The sequence below is a fragment of the Protomyctophum parallelum genome, assembly GCF_964188405.1.
Source record: "Protomyctophum parallelum genome assembly, chromosome: 17".
Taxonomy (NCBI): Eukaryota; Metazoa; Chordata; class Actinopteri; order Myctophiformes; family Myctophidae; genus Protomyctophum; species Protomyctophum parallelum.
In genome coordinates this window covers 23485899-23501732 of record NC_139719.1, presented here as the reverse complement: position 1 = coordinate 23501732, position 15834 = coordinate 23485899, and the positions used below count along the sequence as shown (strand labels likewise).

General features: G+C 44.2%; 1 protein-coding gene across 2 annotated transcripts in view; it reads right to left on the bottom strand.

Annotated features, from left to right (window-relative positions):
* The window catches only part of myo1d (myosin 1D), a 137960-nt gene that overhangs the window by 104603 nt on the left and 17523 nt on the right, over nt 1-15834 (bottom strand). For both annotated transcript variants that reach the window (XM_083787987.1, XM_083787988.1), the window contains exons 2-3: nt 4311-4519; nt 2006-2099 (exon numbers count right to left, since the gene is read on the bottom strand). In XM_083787987.1, the coding sequence (XP_083644113.1) occupies nt 2006-2099; nt 4311-4519 (303 nt within the window). The remainder of the gene's footprint in view (nt 1-2005; nt 2100-4310; nt 4520-15834) is intronic.

The window sequence follows — 15834 nt, the reverse complement described above, 5'->3', positions numbered from 1 at the left end:
ACATTCCACTTCCACCAATGACATATTTCTGTCGTCGTTGTATATACAGTTCATGACATGTTCATTAAATATTTATTTAATCACACACCCCCAGGTCAGTATTCATTACCATTCAGGGGTTTTAACACGAACACACCCAGTCCATTATTAGTGGCAATAATGTCTGGTTGACCATTAACGCCCTCTTTAGAATGAAGAATGAATGAACTGAGAAGCGCTTTCAACAGGGCTCTACGCATAACTGTCATCATCATAATTTTTCGACAGTGGTCGAGATCATGGATTTCACAATGCCACGCCAGACTTTCCCGGCCCTTCATGCCTTCATGCATAATGTCCCTAGCGATGACATCAGGGAACGACAGTTTTCTACTTCTGGTCTGCTTTTTCGAGGCAGGATGCCAGAGAAGAAGGGAAGATATAACCTCATTGTCAGCTCTGTAGCAGAGCATAACTGTATCGCACCTTCCTACCTACATGACTGCCTGCCTAAATATGTCCCAAACCGCCCCCTAAGGTCTTCCACTGCTGGCCTGCTCGCTTTGCCTAAATAAATGGCAACTAAAAAATACGGGCTTCTACGGGCCGACGGCATGGAACAAACTCCCACTGTACCTTCGACAGGCAGCCTCTGTAGACATTTTTAAAGCACAGCTCAAGACCCACTTCTACACACTTGCTTTTAATTGATCTTTTATTTTTTTGTTATTCATGTCCTCACTGTATTGCATTACTGCTCTTGTTTTTTAATGTTTATGCCTTGCTTTTCTTTTCTTTTTTTCTCCATTGCTCTGTAAAGCACTTTGAGCTGCATTTCATGTCATGAAAGGTGCTATACAAATAAAGTTTTATTATTATTATTATTATTATAGTCCCAGGATTCATTTCTAGAAGGTGGTATAGCGTTCCCCGTTCCGGTTCTTTTACCCGCAGCTTCGTTTGGTCGGCTCGGCAGCACATCTGCACCAAAAACATAAGTACATGTACATGTACAGTACACACACCTTCACTGTGTTTCTGGCTCAAATATGTTGCCGGCTAATACAGTTATGCACAGAGCCTGTTGGCAATGTTAGTTCATGGCTTTAGGATTGTATTCATCTTTAGCCCTGACATGATATTGATAAGCTATCTATAGCAACCTTCACAACCTTCCAACTTGAGGAATAATCAGTCCCAAAGGCTTCCCGTCTACAACAGCACTGTGATGATGATGAGTCATCCACGCCCTTTGGTTCTGTTGAACTACGTGAACTACGGGTGTGGCTGACCACCGCAGGAAGAACACCAGCAATTTGGACCTTTTTAAAACCCATTCTGACCTGAGATCAGATTCTAAAAACGTCTTCTACATCCTGACGGTTTTCTGAAAAAGCTATGTTTCTATGTCAGTCGTTCTTCGATTTTTCAAAAATAGCAGACCTACAAGCTCGTAGCGCGCCACTCGGTGGCGCGCTATGAGCTTGTAGATCTGCTATTTTTAAATAGCTAAATTATAACATAATGCTAACACCAAAAGGGGTTCCCGCCCAAAATGGGTTTTAAAGGGACTAAAATGTGGATGAATCTCTGCCCTGCACTGTGGATTCCACACTGCGTTTCTGTGGCACGTTTTATTTTGTGTTGCTTTTTCTAACTCATTGCAACCCAGTTCACACAATAATACAGATCCATAATTACATTGAAAACATTTTCTTCTTGCTTTCTCTCACACACAGCAATACACACATGGTTGTATAATGTATAGCAATACAACAATACACACATTGTTATATTGCTTCACCTGTGAGAGTGTGAACATATCAAATGTCTTGAAGACATCAAATCTCTTCACATGCGCACACACACACACACACACACACACACACACACACACGCACCCTTATTCACTTGCGCATGCCTCCTTAATCACTCGTTTACTTATTCAGCCCTCCTGACCGAAAGCCTTTCCCGTGTGTGTAGAATCAACTGCGTTCATGTTCTAACACCGATAAGAGTGTCTCACCTTTCAACTTCGGCCCTCTGATTAGGATTGGTGATAGCAGCGATGTATTGCATGATGTACTTGCTGGCTTCCGTCTTCCCTGCCCCACTTTCTCCTGCAATAAGAGAACGGAGAGTGTTATCCACTCCATTGCTGTGTAAACATATAACACGACCAGGCGGTGGCGTAACCGTCTGGGCACCCGACTGGTAATCCAGTCGCAGTGTGCCGCGGGTTCGACTCCCGAGCCCGACACGGCCTTTACTGCATGTCTTCCCCCACCTCTCTCCCGTTTCCTGTCAGCCTACTGTCTGTCCCTTCAAAAAACCAATAAAAGGCGTAAGCCGCAAAAAAATATAAAAAAACAAAAAGAAAACATATAACACATGCACTGCATCCAGTAATGCTTGTGGCTCCAATATGCCATCTTGGCCTAGTAGGGATCAAATAGGAGGCGGTCAACCGAACTTTATAAGTATAATATAACCAAATAATTAACCAATGTAGTATTAACAAGAGCTTGTGACTAAATGATAATTACATTGGATCCATTGGAACACAGGTTCTTTTTTTCCCACTTGTTGAAAAGTAACAGTTTTGGTTTTGGTGTTGGTCATACAAAGTTTGCCCCACACATTGACAAATTACTGGTAAAGTGAGCTGTAACCGGACTGGTCATTTTAGTCACTTGGGGACCAATTTAAACCCATAATATATACCTGACAGTCTATTCTTTCCCCCTGGGTGAATTTAGCATGAATATTGTGACTGTATAGTTATGTCCTGGTCAGCATTTCTGACAGGCCCCCAGTGATCTAAGGGAGGTCAGTTCCCCTTCTGTCCACTAAGTGGTGCTTCATCAACCACATAGTTGCTCCATGCTGTCACACAGCTTGTGGCCACTTCCAGTGTTTTCTTAGAGGAGGGAGAGAGAGAGAGAGAGCGACACAGAGGAGGCAAAACGGCTTCAGTTATTTTCAGCTGAATGGGGGTCCTATAGACAAATCTGTCCACCAAAAATAGCATGTACTTGACCGTGTCTATAGCTCCAGAGAGTACTCCAGACAGAAAACATTTGACGGGTGGGAGGGAAAAGGCTGTAGGGTGGGAAATAAATGTATGTTCTGTTTGTATTGTTTGTGTTCTTTGGTATTTTTGAGGGGCGCTAGCCCCTCCTATGCCCAGCTTTGAGTGTTTGTGTAAATACAAACATTGAAGACGAAAAGTGAAGACGCAAATTGTGATTGGCCTGCGTGATTGGGTGTGAGAATTGGTTGAGAATGAGATGACGTATGATGATAAGAGCGCCCCTCACTTCACATGGGTGTGAGAAAAAAAGAAATTGGAAAAATGTACAAGGTTGACTAAACTGAGACCTGATCGGAGAGCTCGTTGTGAATTTTCTTTGTTGCCTTGTGTTTGAAAAATTTGATTAAATTAATAAAAATCACACCCGTGTGAAGTGAGGGGCGCTCTTATCCTCGTACATCATCCATTCATTGTCAATAGGACGAAAATAGCCGATCTGCTCGTCTACATATGGCGTAAATTCTCCATTCATTGTCAATGGGAATTTAATGTTTGTGTAAGCCAAAATCGACACTATAGCTGAATATAGATGGGGCCCTAAAAAAAAAGAAAACATTAGACTGTGAGCCAACTTGAGGCAAGTAAATTGACTCTATGGGAGCCAACCCAGGGCAAAGCCAGGAGGGGAAAGAGTGTACCACCTATGTAGACGTGCTGCGGCGCGACAGCTTGGCTGACAACACTGCAGAGCTCAAGAACCTGACGTTGGATAGGAATTTGTGGAGGGCAGGACACACAGATTCAGGAACCCCGAGTTGGTGTTGGATAGACCTCACTCTCGCAGCAACAAGGCTGTGAGCAAAGCTCTGTACGAACATTTTCATTCGAATTAAACAAAAATCACACCCGTGTGAACTGAGTGGTGCAACTCCCCTCTCTCCCCCCCCCCCGTCGTGTCCCCCTCCTCTCTCTTTCTCTCTCTCATTAGCAGGCAACAGTGCAGCACTACTATAATAGTCATACTGGTGCTCACAGTCACATAGGTGCATGGGTGGGTTAACGTCACATAGGCGCATATAGGCACAGACATTGCTGTTCCTTGGAGTGGTTGCACCACTCAAAAACACAATAAAACAAAATACATTCAAATCGGTTAGACATAAAGGTTGGAATCAAACGTGTTACATGTAAACCTACATGTCGGAAAGGAATTCGCTGTACACACACACATTTTGACCCAGCCGCAGTAGGAGGGGGTGGGGGGGGGCTTCCCTTCCCCTGTTGCCCCGTGTGTTACCTGAGATGACGATGCAGGTGTCTTTGTTCCGTCTCTTCATGGCTTTGTAGGCGGCGTCGGCGATGGCAAACAGGTGCGGCGGCCTCTCGTACAACTCGCGGCCCTTGTACTGTTCGATGGTGTCGCGCCCGTAGATGTTCATGGCGCGGTACGGGTTGACGGACACCACCACCTCCCCGATGTACGAGTAGATCCTCCCCTTCTCGAACCTGGAGGACGCAACACAGACGCAACAACGCAGTGGTGGTGAATGATCGGTGGTGGGAAAAAGGTACTCAAATGTTTTACTTGACCCATTCTGACCTGAGATCAGATTCTCATCCTGACAGTTTTCTGAAAAAGCTATGTTTCTATGTCAGTCGTTGACTGTATGGCAGACCTCATAGCTCGTAGCGTGCCACCGAGTGGTGCGCTACGAGCTTGTAGATCTGCTATTTTTCAATAGCTAAATTATAAAATGTTTAAAACACCAAAGGGGTTCCCAACCAAAATGGGTTAAGTAAATGTTTGAATACTGCAATGTAGAAATACTCCATTTACAAGTAAATGTCTGGAATTCAACATTTCCTTGAGTAAAAAAAAGTGCAAAAAGTATTGACGGCAGAATGTATAATTATACCAAAAGCAAAAGTACTCATTGTGCAGAATGTCTCATTTCAAGATTTCAAATGTATAAAAGATCTTTTGAAAACAGCCGATCTACAAGCTCACAATGCGTCGCATCGCCACGCATTGTGAGCTTGCAGAGCGGCTATTTTCAAACGGCCGAAATGTATATAAGGGCTGAAGTGGTTACTGTTTGTTTCGAAATATTAATCAAAATGTACAAAGTAACTACTAGTAGCATTATTCGTGTAGGATGTGAGGCCTTCAAGGTGATCGTGTTTTTGCTTTTACAAAGCCCCATCATTGTCTTACAAGTCACAAAAGCAGCATTCAACAAGTCACTTTGGAACACTGAATGAGACGGGAAGCCCCCAAAAAAATAATCTAGAAGATCGTCCCAAAAAACAGAAAGCAAATATAGCCTGTTTATGCGTACCAGGAAAAAAGCAGAGGCGATATCATGTTTCCGCTATAATTTTTTTATAACCTCTGCTTGCATTAAATGACCAGCTATATAAACACTGCACCACAAAATAGGACATCTAATCCACACTGCCTGTTTGTTCAGGTTGGTAGTACGACATGTCTGCATATATTGGTCTACAATTCATCAGTGTGAGTGTGAGCTCTCGACTCTCTCTATGTGACAGGTTTATCATCACAGTAAACAAAGCAGTGGGTCACCAAGCCTGGGCCCTGCAAGCTGTGAGGCATTCGGGGCTACATCCTACTTCAAAACCTCACTGACTCGATTCAACAATGCTTCACTATCACGACCCAGGAAGGGGACAAGTTGGTCCGCGTGAACACTGATGGCTTTCAGTTGCATCTGTTTGGTGTGTTTGTGTTTGTGTGCGTGCGTGTGTGCGTGCGTGCATGCGTGCGTGCGTGCGTGCGTGCGTGCGTGCGTGCGTATCAGTCTATCAGTGCTTCTTGACCTGAGGAATGTTATCAGTGGTCAACGTACCAAACTTACAGGTCCAGTTTTTCCACTCTCAGAATTACATTTATACTCAGGATGTTTGCAGGTGTGTCTCTACTATAGACCTCACCTAACGTCTCTTGACCCTCACATATCTGTCAGTCTGGTCTCTCTTTATACAGTATATATTTCACGTGTCTCTATTCATTATTTTTTTATATATTTTTTCTTTTTTGGGGGGGCTTTTTGCCTTGATAGTTGTACAGTAGGTAGACAGGAAACAGGGAGAGAGAGATGGGGGGAAGACACACAGCAAAGTTCGTTTGGATCGGGACTCGAACCCGCGACACACTGCCATGCTGGATTACCAGCCAAGGTGACTGGACCGGTAAGCCGGCCCAGGCCACGTGTCTCTATTCTGTGTTTCTCTCTCTCTCTCTCTCTCTCTCTGACCCTACTGCCTTCCTTCCTTCCTTCCGTTCAGTGAAGACCAGCACAGAAGAATGGGTCTTTTCTTCACCACTGCAACCACAACCTCTGCTGCTGCCCAACAAACCTAGGCGGTTCACATGCATATCATTTTATTCCCCCCCAAAGAAGGGTTCATATCAATAGGCCCCAATATTAATTATTTGAGATTAGCTTGAAATCAGCACTGCCACAAAAAAGGAAGCGTTACTTAACCACTTTCAACCTATGGCGTCCCCTATTTTGGTGATGTGTTGTGACTATACGTAGTGGTTGACAAGATATCAAACTGGGTCGACGAATTTCTGTGTGTAATGTCAAATAATATCAGATATAACAGACATACAGTACTTCCACCGCATAGTGCATAGAATGGGCCCCTGAAGGCCCTTTTCCACCTTTGGTTCTAGAACTGGTTCCGTTGTTTATTCTTTATGATGGTTTATATCACATCTGCATCTTCCAACCTGATTAGTGACATGCCCACTTTGGTTCCAACTTCAGGGCAAGAAGAAGTATTTTTTGGTTCCAGTTTAGGGCAAAAAGGAACGGAACCGGTTCAACCAAGGTGGAAAAAGGACCTGAGTGGCAGACGTCCAGTGTTCCTCCAAAAGGCCTGCTGACAGGAGGAGACAGTTGGCACTAAAAATAAACCCACAGTGCAGAGGTCCTACAATGAGAGGTTTGTGAGGTGCTGCTGGATCAAGTGCAAATCTGGAAAGAAGTAAAGACAGTGCTACAGTCCTCTATGCTCCCCCTGTGCTGACGCAATGCAAATACACCGGGGCTGGAGTCTGCACACAGACCAGAACATAACAGACAAAAGATGAGTTCTGAATGTGAAGTAACAACAGCGCCATCGGCATCTTTCCGCCCTGAAAACCTAGACTGTCCATAAATGTGTGCCATGACCTCTTTAATCCCTCTAATCCTCCCTAATCCGCACCATGATCTCTCTCCCTTAAGATCATTTCTATGGTGTATATACAAAGCGTGTGTGGGTTCGCGCCTGTAATTAAATATGATCTGAAATCTGAATAATAAACTAGTACATCAAGTCGCTATATGTAACGATATGTTGGATTATAGCAGACACCGGGAAGCAGAGAAACACCAGAGTTACTTAGCTCAGAACTAAATCATTAAACATAACATAACAATGTCCTCTTATCTGGTGTTGGGTTCACCTACGCAGCATGAATATTGAATAATGTAAAAGAAAGTCACTGGTCGCCACATTCGCGCACAGACATGCACACGCACGCACGCAGGGAGTGGAAGGGCAAGGTCATGTCTGTATTAAAATCTAACTGAGGGGATCGAGTGTGTGCAGGTCATCACCACAGCCATTAACCATGCAAATCAGCTACTAAACGATCCACACATGGCAGCTCATCCTTGTCTTCAGTTTGTTGAGTGACTCACACGTCAAAACTGGAGAAAGGCGAGGATGAGCGGACACTCACATCTCAGTGAGTACGCATAATGTCATGATGCCACACTCTGCTGGGCCCTGGTCGCTGACTCGCTGCCACACAGAGACCGGGCGCTCACACACACACACACACACACACACACACACACACACACACACACACACACACACACACACACACACACACACACACACACACACACACACACACACACACACAGTGGCATATGAATGAGCACAGCATGTTGAAAGTGGGTAGGTACCACTACCTTGGCAAGCTGCACGGTTTAAACAATGCTAGATGGAGGTTACGCTTGTCTGACGGCTGGTATCTTTAAAGGACATTACAGGCATGCTGTCTGGATGGCACGTTTAGCCGAGTCACTTCAGACCGTCAATCATTTTTCAAGGCATTCTCTGGTCATCTGTGTCCATTCATTTGGATTCGCGATGGGTGGCTACTGGCTAGTGACTGAGCAAGTTCAGTCAAACAATGAGCCCTTTACACTGGCCTATCTGAAATAAAGTATATAGAAAAAACATAAAGCAAACCTCTTTGCCTTATTTACTATTTTGAAAAACATTTTTGAATAGTTCAAATAGCCAATCTACAAGCTCACAACGTGTCGATGTCGATCGGCTCATTGAACAATTTTAAAATACTTTTCAAAATAGTAAAAAAAAAAGGTAAATAAGTTTAGGGATAAGTGGTAACTAAGTCACTGACAAAAATACTACTATACTGTCACCATTATGGTCTATTCTTGCTAGCCAGAAATAAACAGAGACTGATGAAGATGTAATTATTAAGAAAAATACCCTGGGCTAGTGTTCCAAATCCTTAATTTCCAGTCCTGATCCTTTTACAAAGCACTTCATCAACAATGTGGATTAACTTGCTTTTAACTTTTAATCCAGTTCTTTAGCTGCACATGAACCCTAGAGAGATGTCATACAGTAATAGATGAACAATCGACAAAAATAAGCAAACACTTGCCAAATCTACCGATCTACAATCTCACAATGTATCACAACGCAAAGAGATTCGGTGTAGAGTGTAGACAAAAGAATAAAATTAAAATCACACTTGTGTGAAGTGAGAGGCAGCCCACTGTGGCTGCCACTTGACTTTGCTTTAAAGCAAACATTAAAAGTAGATAGACTTGGCTGCTACATGACGTCACGAGTGAAGGCCAGGCGTTGGGAGGGGCTGGCGCACCCTCAAAAAAAGAGGGAGCCTAGTACAAACCCTTGGAGGACCCCGGGGGTCAACAGGGGGTTTAAGTGGTTAAACTAAATGCTAAATTGAACAATGTTCGTAGAAATGACAGAAAAGTCATATTTTGTAAACCACGTGTCATACTAACAAGAAATCATTTTGCATACACGTAAGTCAGGTCTGCTGCTAATAATACCATCCCTTTTCTCGGTGGCACTGGCTGGCTGGCAGGCACGCCAGCACTTAACCCTGCCCTGGTGTTAGAGAAAGGACCATTGTTACCCCCCCTCCCCTTTCCGTGTCACAGTCAGAAAGGCTGCTGTGTGCCCGCTCCATTGTCCTGATGTCAATCGGGGGTCTTTGTCTGAGCTCTGCCATCCTTCTCTCACCCTGCATGGGTCGACACGGCGAGCTGCCCACGTGCAAAGAAGCTTCTGAGGGAATGTTGACAATGCTCGACGGGTGAATGGTGGGCCGTATCTGACCCTGGGATCACAGTTTATTATGTATGGGGGTAGGGGTAGGTTAGAAGGCTGCCATCCGACATGGGAAGAGGCAAGGAAAGTGACTGAATAAGTAAGGAACACGAGGGACAGCAGGTTGGGTGGTTGGTATTGGAGACCACCCAGAAACTGCCTGTTGCATCCCAGTAATAACATTTCCTAAATAGGGCTTTATCTACAGTAACGTTGAGTACGAACATCTACACTAACCACCAGATTGATTGATTGATTGATTACTTTATTTAACAGCAATTTTTGGACTGATTACAATGATTGTTAAAAGGATAACTTTGCACAAATTCCCACTAGGTCAAGGAAGAAATGCCAAGAATAAAAAGGTCTGCACGCCAATTTCTCCTGCCAGACATATCTTTACTTTATAACGTTTCGGGCCGAAGCATCAAATCAGCATCATGATGGCACCATTACAGGCCAACTTGCACTGGACCGATCAGCATGAAACTGCACGCACACTCCCTAGAGGCCAAAGAAAAACCTCTGCCAAAGGCATTTTATAGCGCCACCAGGATTTAGGCAAAACACTTTTTAGGATATTACTGCTACAGATTGGCTAAGAGATTGGCATCTAAAGTTTTCATGTCTGTGCAATAACTTCAATCCCTTAACTTCAACAGAAATAGCAAAAACAGTAGCTCTGTGATACCGGACAGGCAGGAAATGGAAGCAAAGGGTCCCGATCTGGCTGCACTTGATATAATGCACTTTACCTGGTGAGCCACCCGGTATATTTTGATCTCTTTCTTTTGAAAATGTTCGATTATAATGACATAACCAAAATAAGGACACCCAGGGTTGAAGTATAGCCTGGAAACCAAACAAATTTGCTATTGCAAAAGAAAATTGCCCTCTGCATATTTGTTCTGGTATAGCGCTCAGTTGTGATTGGATTTCACTCCCTGTCCGAAGTTCCCTTTTTCCCATTTCTCATTTAACTTCTCCACTCTATATATTGTCCGATAAACCTGGAATAGCATTACAAAATATCTTTCAGTTTCAACTCAATGCTAACCATGCTGACCTTCTGAGGTGCACTTGCCTGACATTTGTTGGTCTTTAAAGGTTACATTTATCATTCATGCATGCGGACAAGGAATATAGTTTCCTCTCTGGGCGAGTCTTTATCCACGCCCAAACCCACAAGGAGACCTGCCAGCATCATGACTGCCATGCAACGACCTGAGCCAAGTCAAAAGCACTGAGCAATTTGGGGGCTCAATAACTTAATGCTTTATACCGCATAGCTGCTACATCCTGGATGGGAATCCTGCACAGAAGAGCGCTGTGCAGGATTTTTCCAGCCTCGGACAGCACGTTAAGGTCATTCAAATCTCATCTTATCATCTAAGAAATAATATTTCTTAGATGATTAAATTTTTACAATATTATTGTAAAAATGTAATCGTTCTTGACGATTCACCCAGTGTCAATTATCGAATGTAATCCTAAATCCTGGGCGCTACACTACACTCCCTCTGCCAACCCCGGGAGAGCAACGGACTGACATCATGCTTCCTTCTATGCATGAGGAGTCCAAGCCACTTCTTTTCACCTGACAGGGGGAGTTTTCTCAGTTGGACGTACTGTATAGGTATAGCGTGTGGAAGGAACAGTTCCTTTCCCTTCCATCAGGTGCCCTGTCTGGCCAGGGAGATGCAGATCTCTGATCTGATCTCTGATCTTTCCCTTCCATCAGGTGCCCTGGCTGGCCAGGGAGATGCAGATCCCTGATCTGAACCAGTTCCTTTCCCTTCCATCAGGTGCCCTGGCTGGCCAGGGAGATGCAGATCTCTGATCAGTTCCTTTCCCTTCCATCAGGTGCCCTGGCTGGCCAGGGAGATGCAGATCTCTGATCAGTTCCTTTCCCTTCCATCAGGTGCCCTGGCTGGCCAGGGAGATGCAGATCTCTGATCTGATCTGATCCATCAGGTGCCCAGGCTGGCCAGGGAGATGCAGATCTCTGATCTGACTAAAGAATGCAACTCTCACACACTTGCCTTTCGATAGTTTCCAATTGGTTAAGAATGCTGTGGCCGCCTTTTAACTGGATCCAATTAAAACAAAATAATATTTATTTTCACCTATACTGGTACAAGACCAGGTCAGGTCTTGCTCCTTCCACCTCTAATCTACTCTCCCCCTATGTGCAAACATGCTAGCACTGCTGTGCAGTGGTAACTAAGACAGTAGACTCGATCACTTTCGTCTCTCTTTAACCGAGTCTGTCTGGGGAGGGGTTGGGGCAATATTTAGAGTCACTTGGGGAGTGTCATTTTATCATTGTGGTCATGGTTTTTGCATTCCGTTCAGGAACACCCAGGCACAGACCAGAATTAGACCCAAAGTATCGTCATAAACCCAGGCGGTTCAACATAATCTTTGACTCTTTGCGAAAGCCATGCCATTTAATTTGGAACAATACAGACAGTGCGTAAACAGAGAGGTCCCAGAGCTGTCCGGTGTTTTCCCAACCCTTTTATAAATAGGAGCCATGATTCATCTCTTACTCCATCATCTGCTCAAGAGTATTGAGGACCACATGGCTCCAAATAAACCAAATCGATTGTGCGTGTGCGTGTGCGTGTGCGTGTGTGTGTGTGTGTGTGTGTGTGTGTGTGTGTGTGTGTGTGTGTGTGTGTGTGTGTGTGTGTGTGTGTGAGTGAGTGAGTGAGTGAGAGAGAGAGAGAGAGAGAGAGTGGGGGGAGACGAGAACTATCAGCTGAAGTGCTTCAGTGACACTCTGGCCTTTCTCTTCCATCTGCTCTGCTCTCATTTGGGAGGATTTCCAATGACAACACGGTTAGGATGAGATTAGAGAGCATTTACACTAGGCCACAATTTATCAGTGTGCAGGGAACGCTCCCTCGCAGATTAGCGAAGAGCTTCATAGACTTGTTTCGGACCAGGAGGACACTAATGAGATTTCTTTATTTTTTTTACGTTCAATGTAGTAGGACTTGGACTGATTCAAACATATTGCTGCTCCTCCGGTCATGCAGGGAGACTCACTGAGAACTGTCCCACTACATATACCGTACTAGAGCCAGGACTATAGAGAACTGGCCCACTACATATACCGTACTAGAGCCAGGACTATAGAGAACTGGCCCACTACATATACCGTACTAGAGCCAGGACTATAGAGAACTGGCCCACTACATATACCGTACTAGAGCCAGGACTATAGAACTGTCCCACTACATATACCGTACTAGAGCCAGGACTATAGAACTGGCCCACTACATATACCGTACTAGAGCCAGGACTATAGAACTGGCCCACTACATATACCGTACTAGAGCCAGGACTATAGAACTGGCCCACTACATATACCGTACTAGAGCCAGGACTATAGAACTGGCCCACTACATATACCATACTAGAGCCAGGACTATAGAACTGTCCCACTACATATACCGTACTAGAGCCAGGACTATAGAACTGGCCCACTACATATACCATACTAGAGCCAGGACTATAGAACTGGCCCACTACATATACCGTACTAGAGCCAGGACTATAGAACTGGCCCACTACATATACCGTACTAGAGCCAGGACTATAGAACTGGCCCACTACATATACCGTACTAGAGCCAGGACTATAGAACTGGCCCACTACATATACCGTACTAGAGCCAGGACTATAGAACTGGCCCACTACATATACCATACTAGAGCCAGGACTATAGAACTGTCCCACTACATATACCGTACTAGAGCCAGGACTATAGAACTGGCCCACTACATATACCATACTAGAGCCAGGACTATAGAACTGGCCCACTACATATACCGTACTAGAGCCAGGACTATAGAGAACTGGCCCACTACATATACCATACTAGAGCCAGGACTATAGAACTGGCCCACTACATATACCATACTAGAGCCAGGACTATAGAACTGGCCCACTACATATACCGTACTAGAGCCAGGACTATAGAACTGGCCCACTACATATACCGTACTAGAGCCAGGACTATAGAGAACTGGCCCACTACATATACCGTACTAGAGCCAGGACTATAGAGAACTGGCCCACTACATACTGTATACCGTACTAGAGCCAGGACTATAGAGAACTGGCCCACTACATACTGTATACCGTACTAGAGCCAGGACTATAGAGAACTGGCCCACTACATACTGTATACCGTACTAGAGCCAGGACTATAGAACTGGCCCACTACATACTGTATACCGTACTAGAGCCAGGACTACAGCCTGAGAAAGAACAGATTAGTGGGGAGTGGAAGGAAGTTTAGAGCTGATTCTGACCTGAGATCAGATTCTAAAAATGTCTTCTACATCCTGACAGTTTTCTGAAAAAGCTATATGTTTCTATTATGTCAGTCGTTCTTCGATTTTTCAAAAATAGCAGAACTACAAGCTCGTAGCGCGCCACTCGGTGGCGCGCTATGAGCTTGTAGATCTGCTATTTTTCAATAGCTAAAGCATAACATAATGCCAACACCAAAAGGGGTTCCCGCCCAGAATGGGTTAAGGTACGTATCCGCAAGCAGGTTGGAGTAGCTTATTGCCTGTATCAGCCGAGCAACAAAGCAATAAATAAGGGAATTATGACACCAAACGCAGCGACCCCACTCCCCCGCAGCCCTTTGCCCCGAGTCCTTGTCTTTCAAAAACATTAAAACACACACACCCAACGGACTGCAGCCAAAGCGAGACTAAAGAGATACTGCACAATGCAGGATCATTCTGGTGTCAATACTGTACTGCACTGTAATGTCATTGTCTATTCAAAGCTTCGGCCATTATGTCACACGACCATTGACTATATTTCCATTGATGGCTTTATTTTTTTAAAGGCTCAGCAAATTGTGTGTGTGTGTGTGTGTGTGTCCAAGGCTAATCTCGCAAACCTCTGGAATGATCTGAATTTAATGTAATTCCTATTCCTACCAGCAGGCCAACAAAGTATATGGCCAGCCGGGGTTGCCTGATGGAGGGGAAAGGAACTGGTTGGAAATGGAATAACGTGTTCCTTCCACGCGCTACGTCCGGCCAGGGAAACTCTCCCCTGTCAGGTGAAAAGAATCAGCTTGGACTCCTCATGCATAGAAGGAAGCATGAGGTCAGTCCAGGATTACATTAGATAATTGACTCTGGGTGAAAGAAATGGGTTGCAAAATCGAATGAATGGCGCTCGAATTGAGCCGATACCTTGCCCAAATATGGGGCCATACATCATAGATATGTCATAGATGACTGACGTCATCGACTAATGACATGACAACCAAGATCAACAAGGGTGCCATGCCGTAAATAGACCTCGTCTTCTTTGTGAATGTTCCCATTTTCTTCAATGCCGCAGTTTATAAATCATGGTCATTTGAATTTCATTTGGGAATGTATTTTCTCTCCAGGGATTACTTTGACAAATTTATTACCTAACTCAAACAAGTTACAAGTCTCTGCAAGTTGATTTTAATGAACTGAAATGAAGGGAAGGGAAGGAATCCAGTGGCTTCCAAAACTCAAACCATGCCATGTTTTGGAAAATGTTCTGCAGAAGGCTAATGTCAAATAATACAAGTCATTGTCAGCTTAATGTAAATCACTCTGGATTAAGTGCGTCTGCCCAAATGCCTAAATTGTAAATTGTAACAGATTGAACACGCAAGACCACCAGTGTGATCCTTTTATAAAGCAGCGTGAGTGTGCTGGTAGATTATAGTCTCCATTTTTGTCACCGCTAAACCCCTTATCCCTAAACTAAAACATTTTTGAATAGTTAAAATGCACAGTCTACAAGCTTTTCTTCTATTCTTCGTTTTGAAAAATAGTAAAGGGGTAAATAGTAATAGTAAAGTAATGTAAGAAAATGGAGCCCTTAGGACCCTATTTTCATCAGTGCTAAACCCCTTATCCCTAAACTCCTTTTCTTTACTATTTTTAAAAACATATTAAAATTCTTCAACTAGCCGATCTACATCAACACGTTGTGAGGCTATTTGAACTATTCAAAAACTACAAGCTGAAAATGCTTTATAATCAACTCCCTCCATCTCACATTGCTCTGCCTTCCCCTCCCCTCCAACAACCATCTCTGTCTGGTCACTTTCTGTCTCCCTCTCTTTCACTCTCTCTCTCTGTCTATCTCTGTCCTGTTATTATGGAAAATAAATTTTGTGTTGGCAATTTCTTCAAGACTATTTTAGCAGAGACATTTACGGTAGCATATTAGGCCCCACCCCCCCAGGCCTCCTGGTCTGAGGGGCAGTAGTTCGGGCAGAAAGGTCCAAATACAAGTAGATAGATCATAAATGATTTTGAACAGATAAGCATTCTAAAAAAATCTATTACACTGTCACTCTGTCTCCCTCTCTT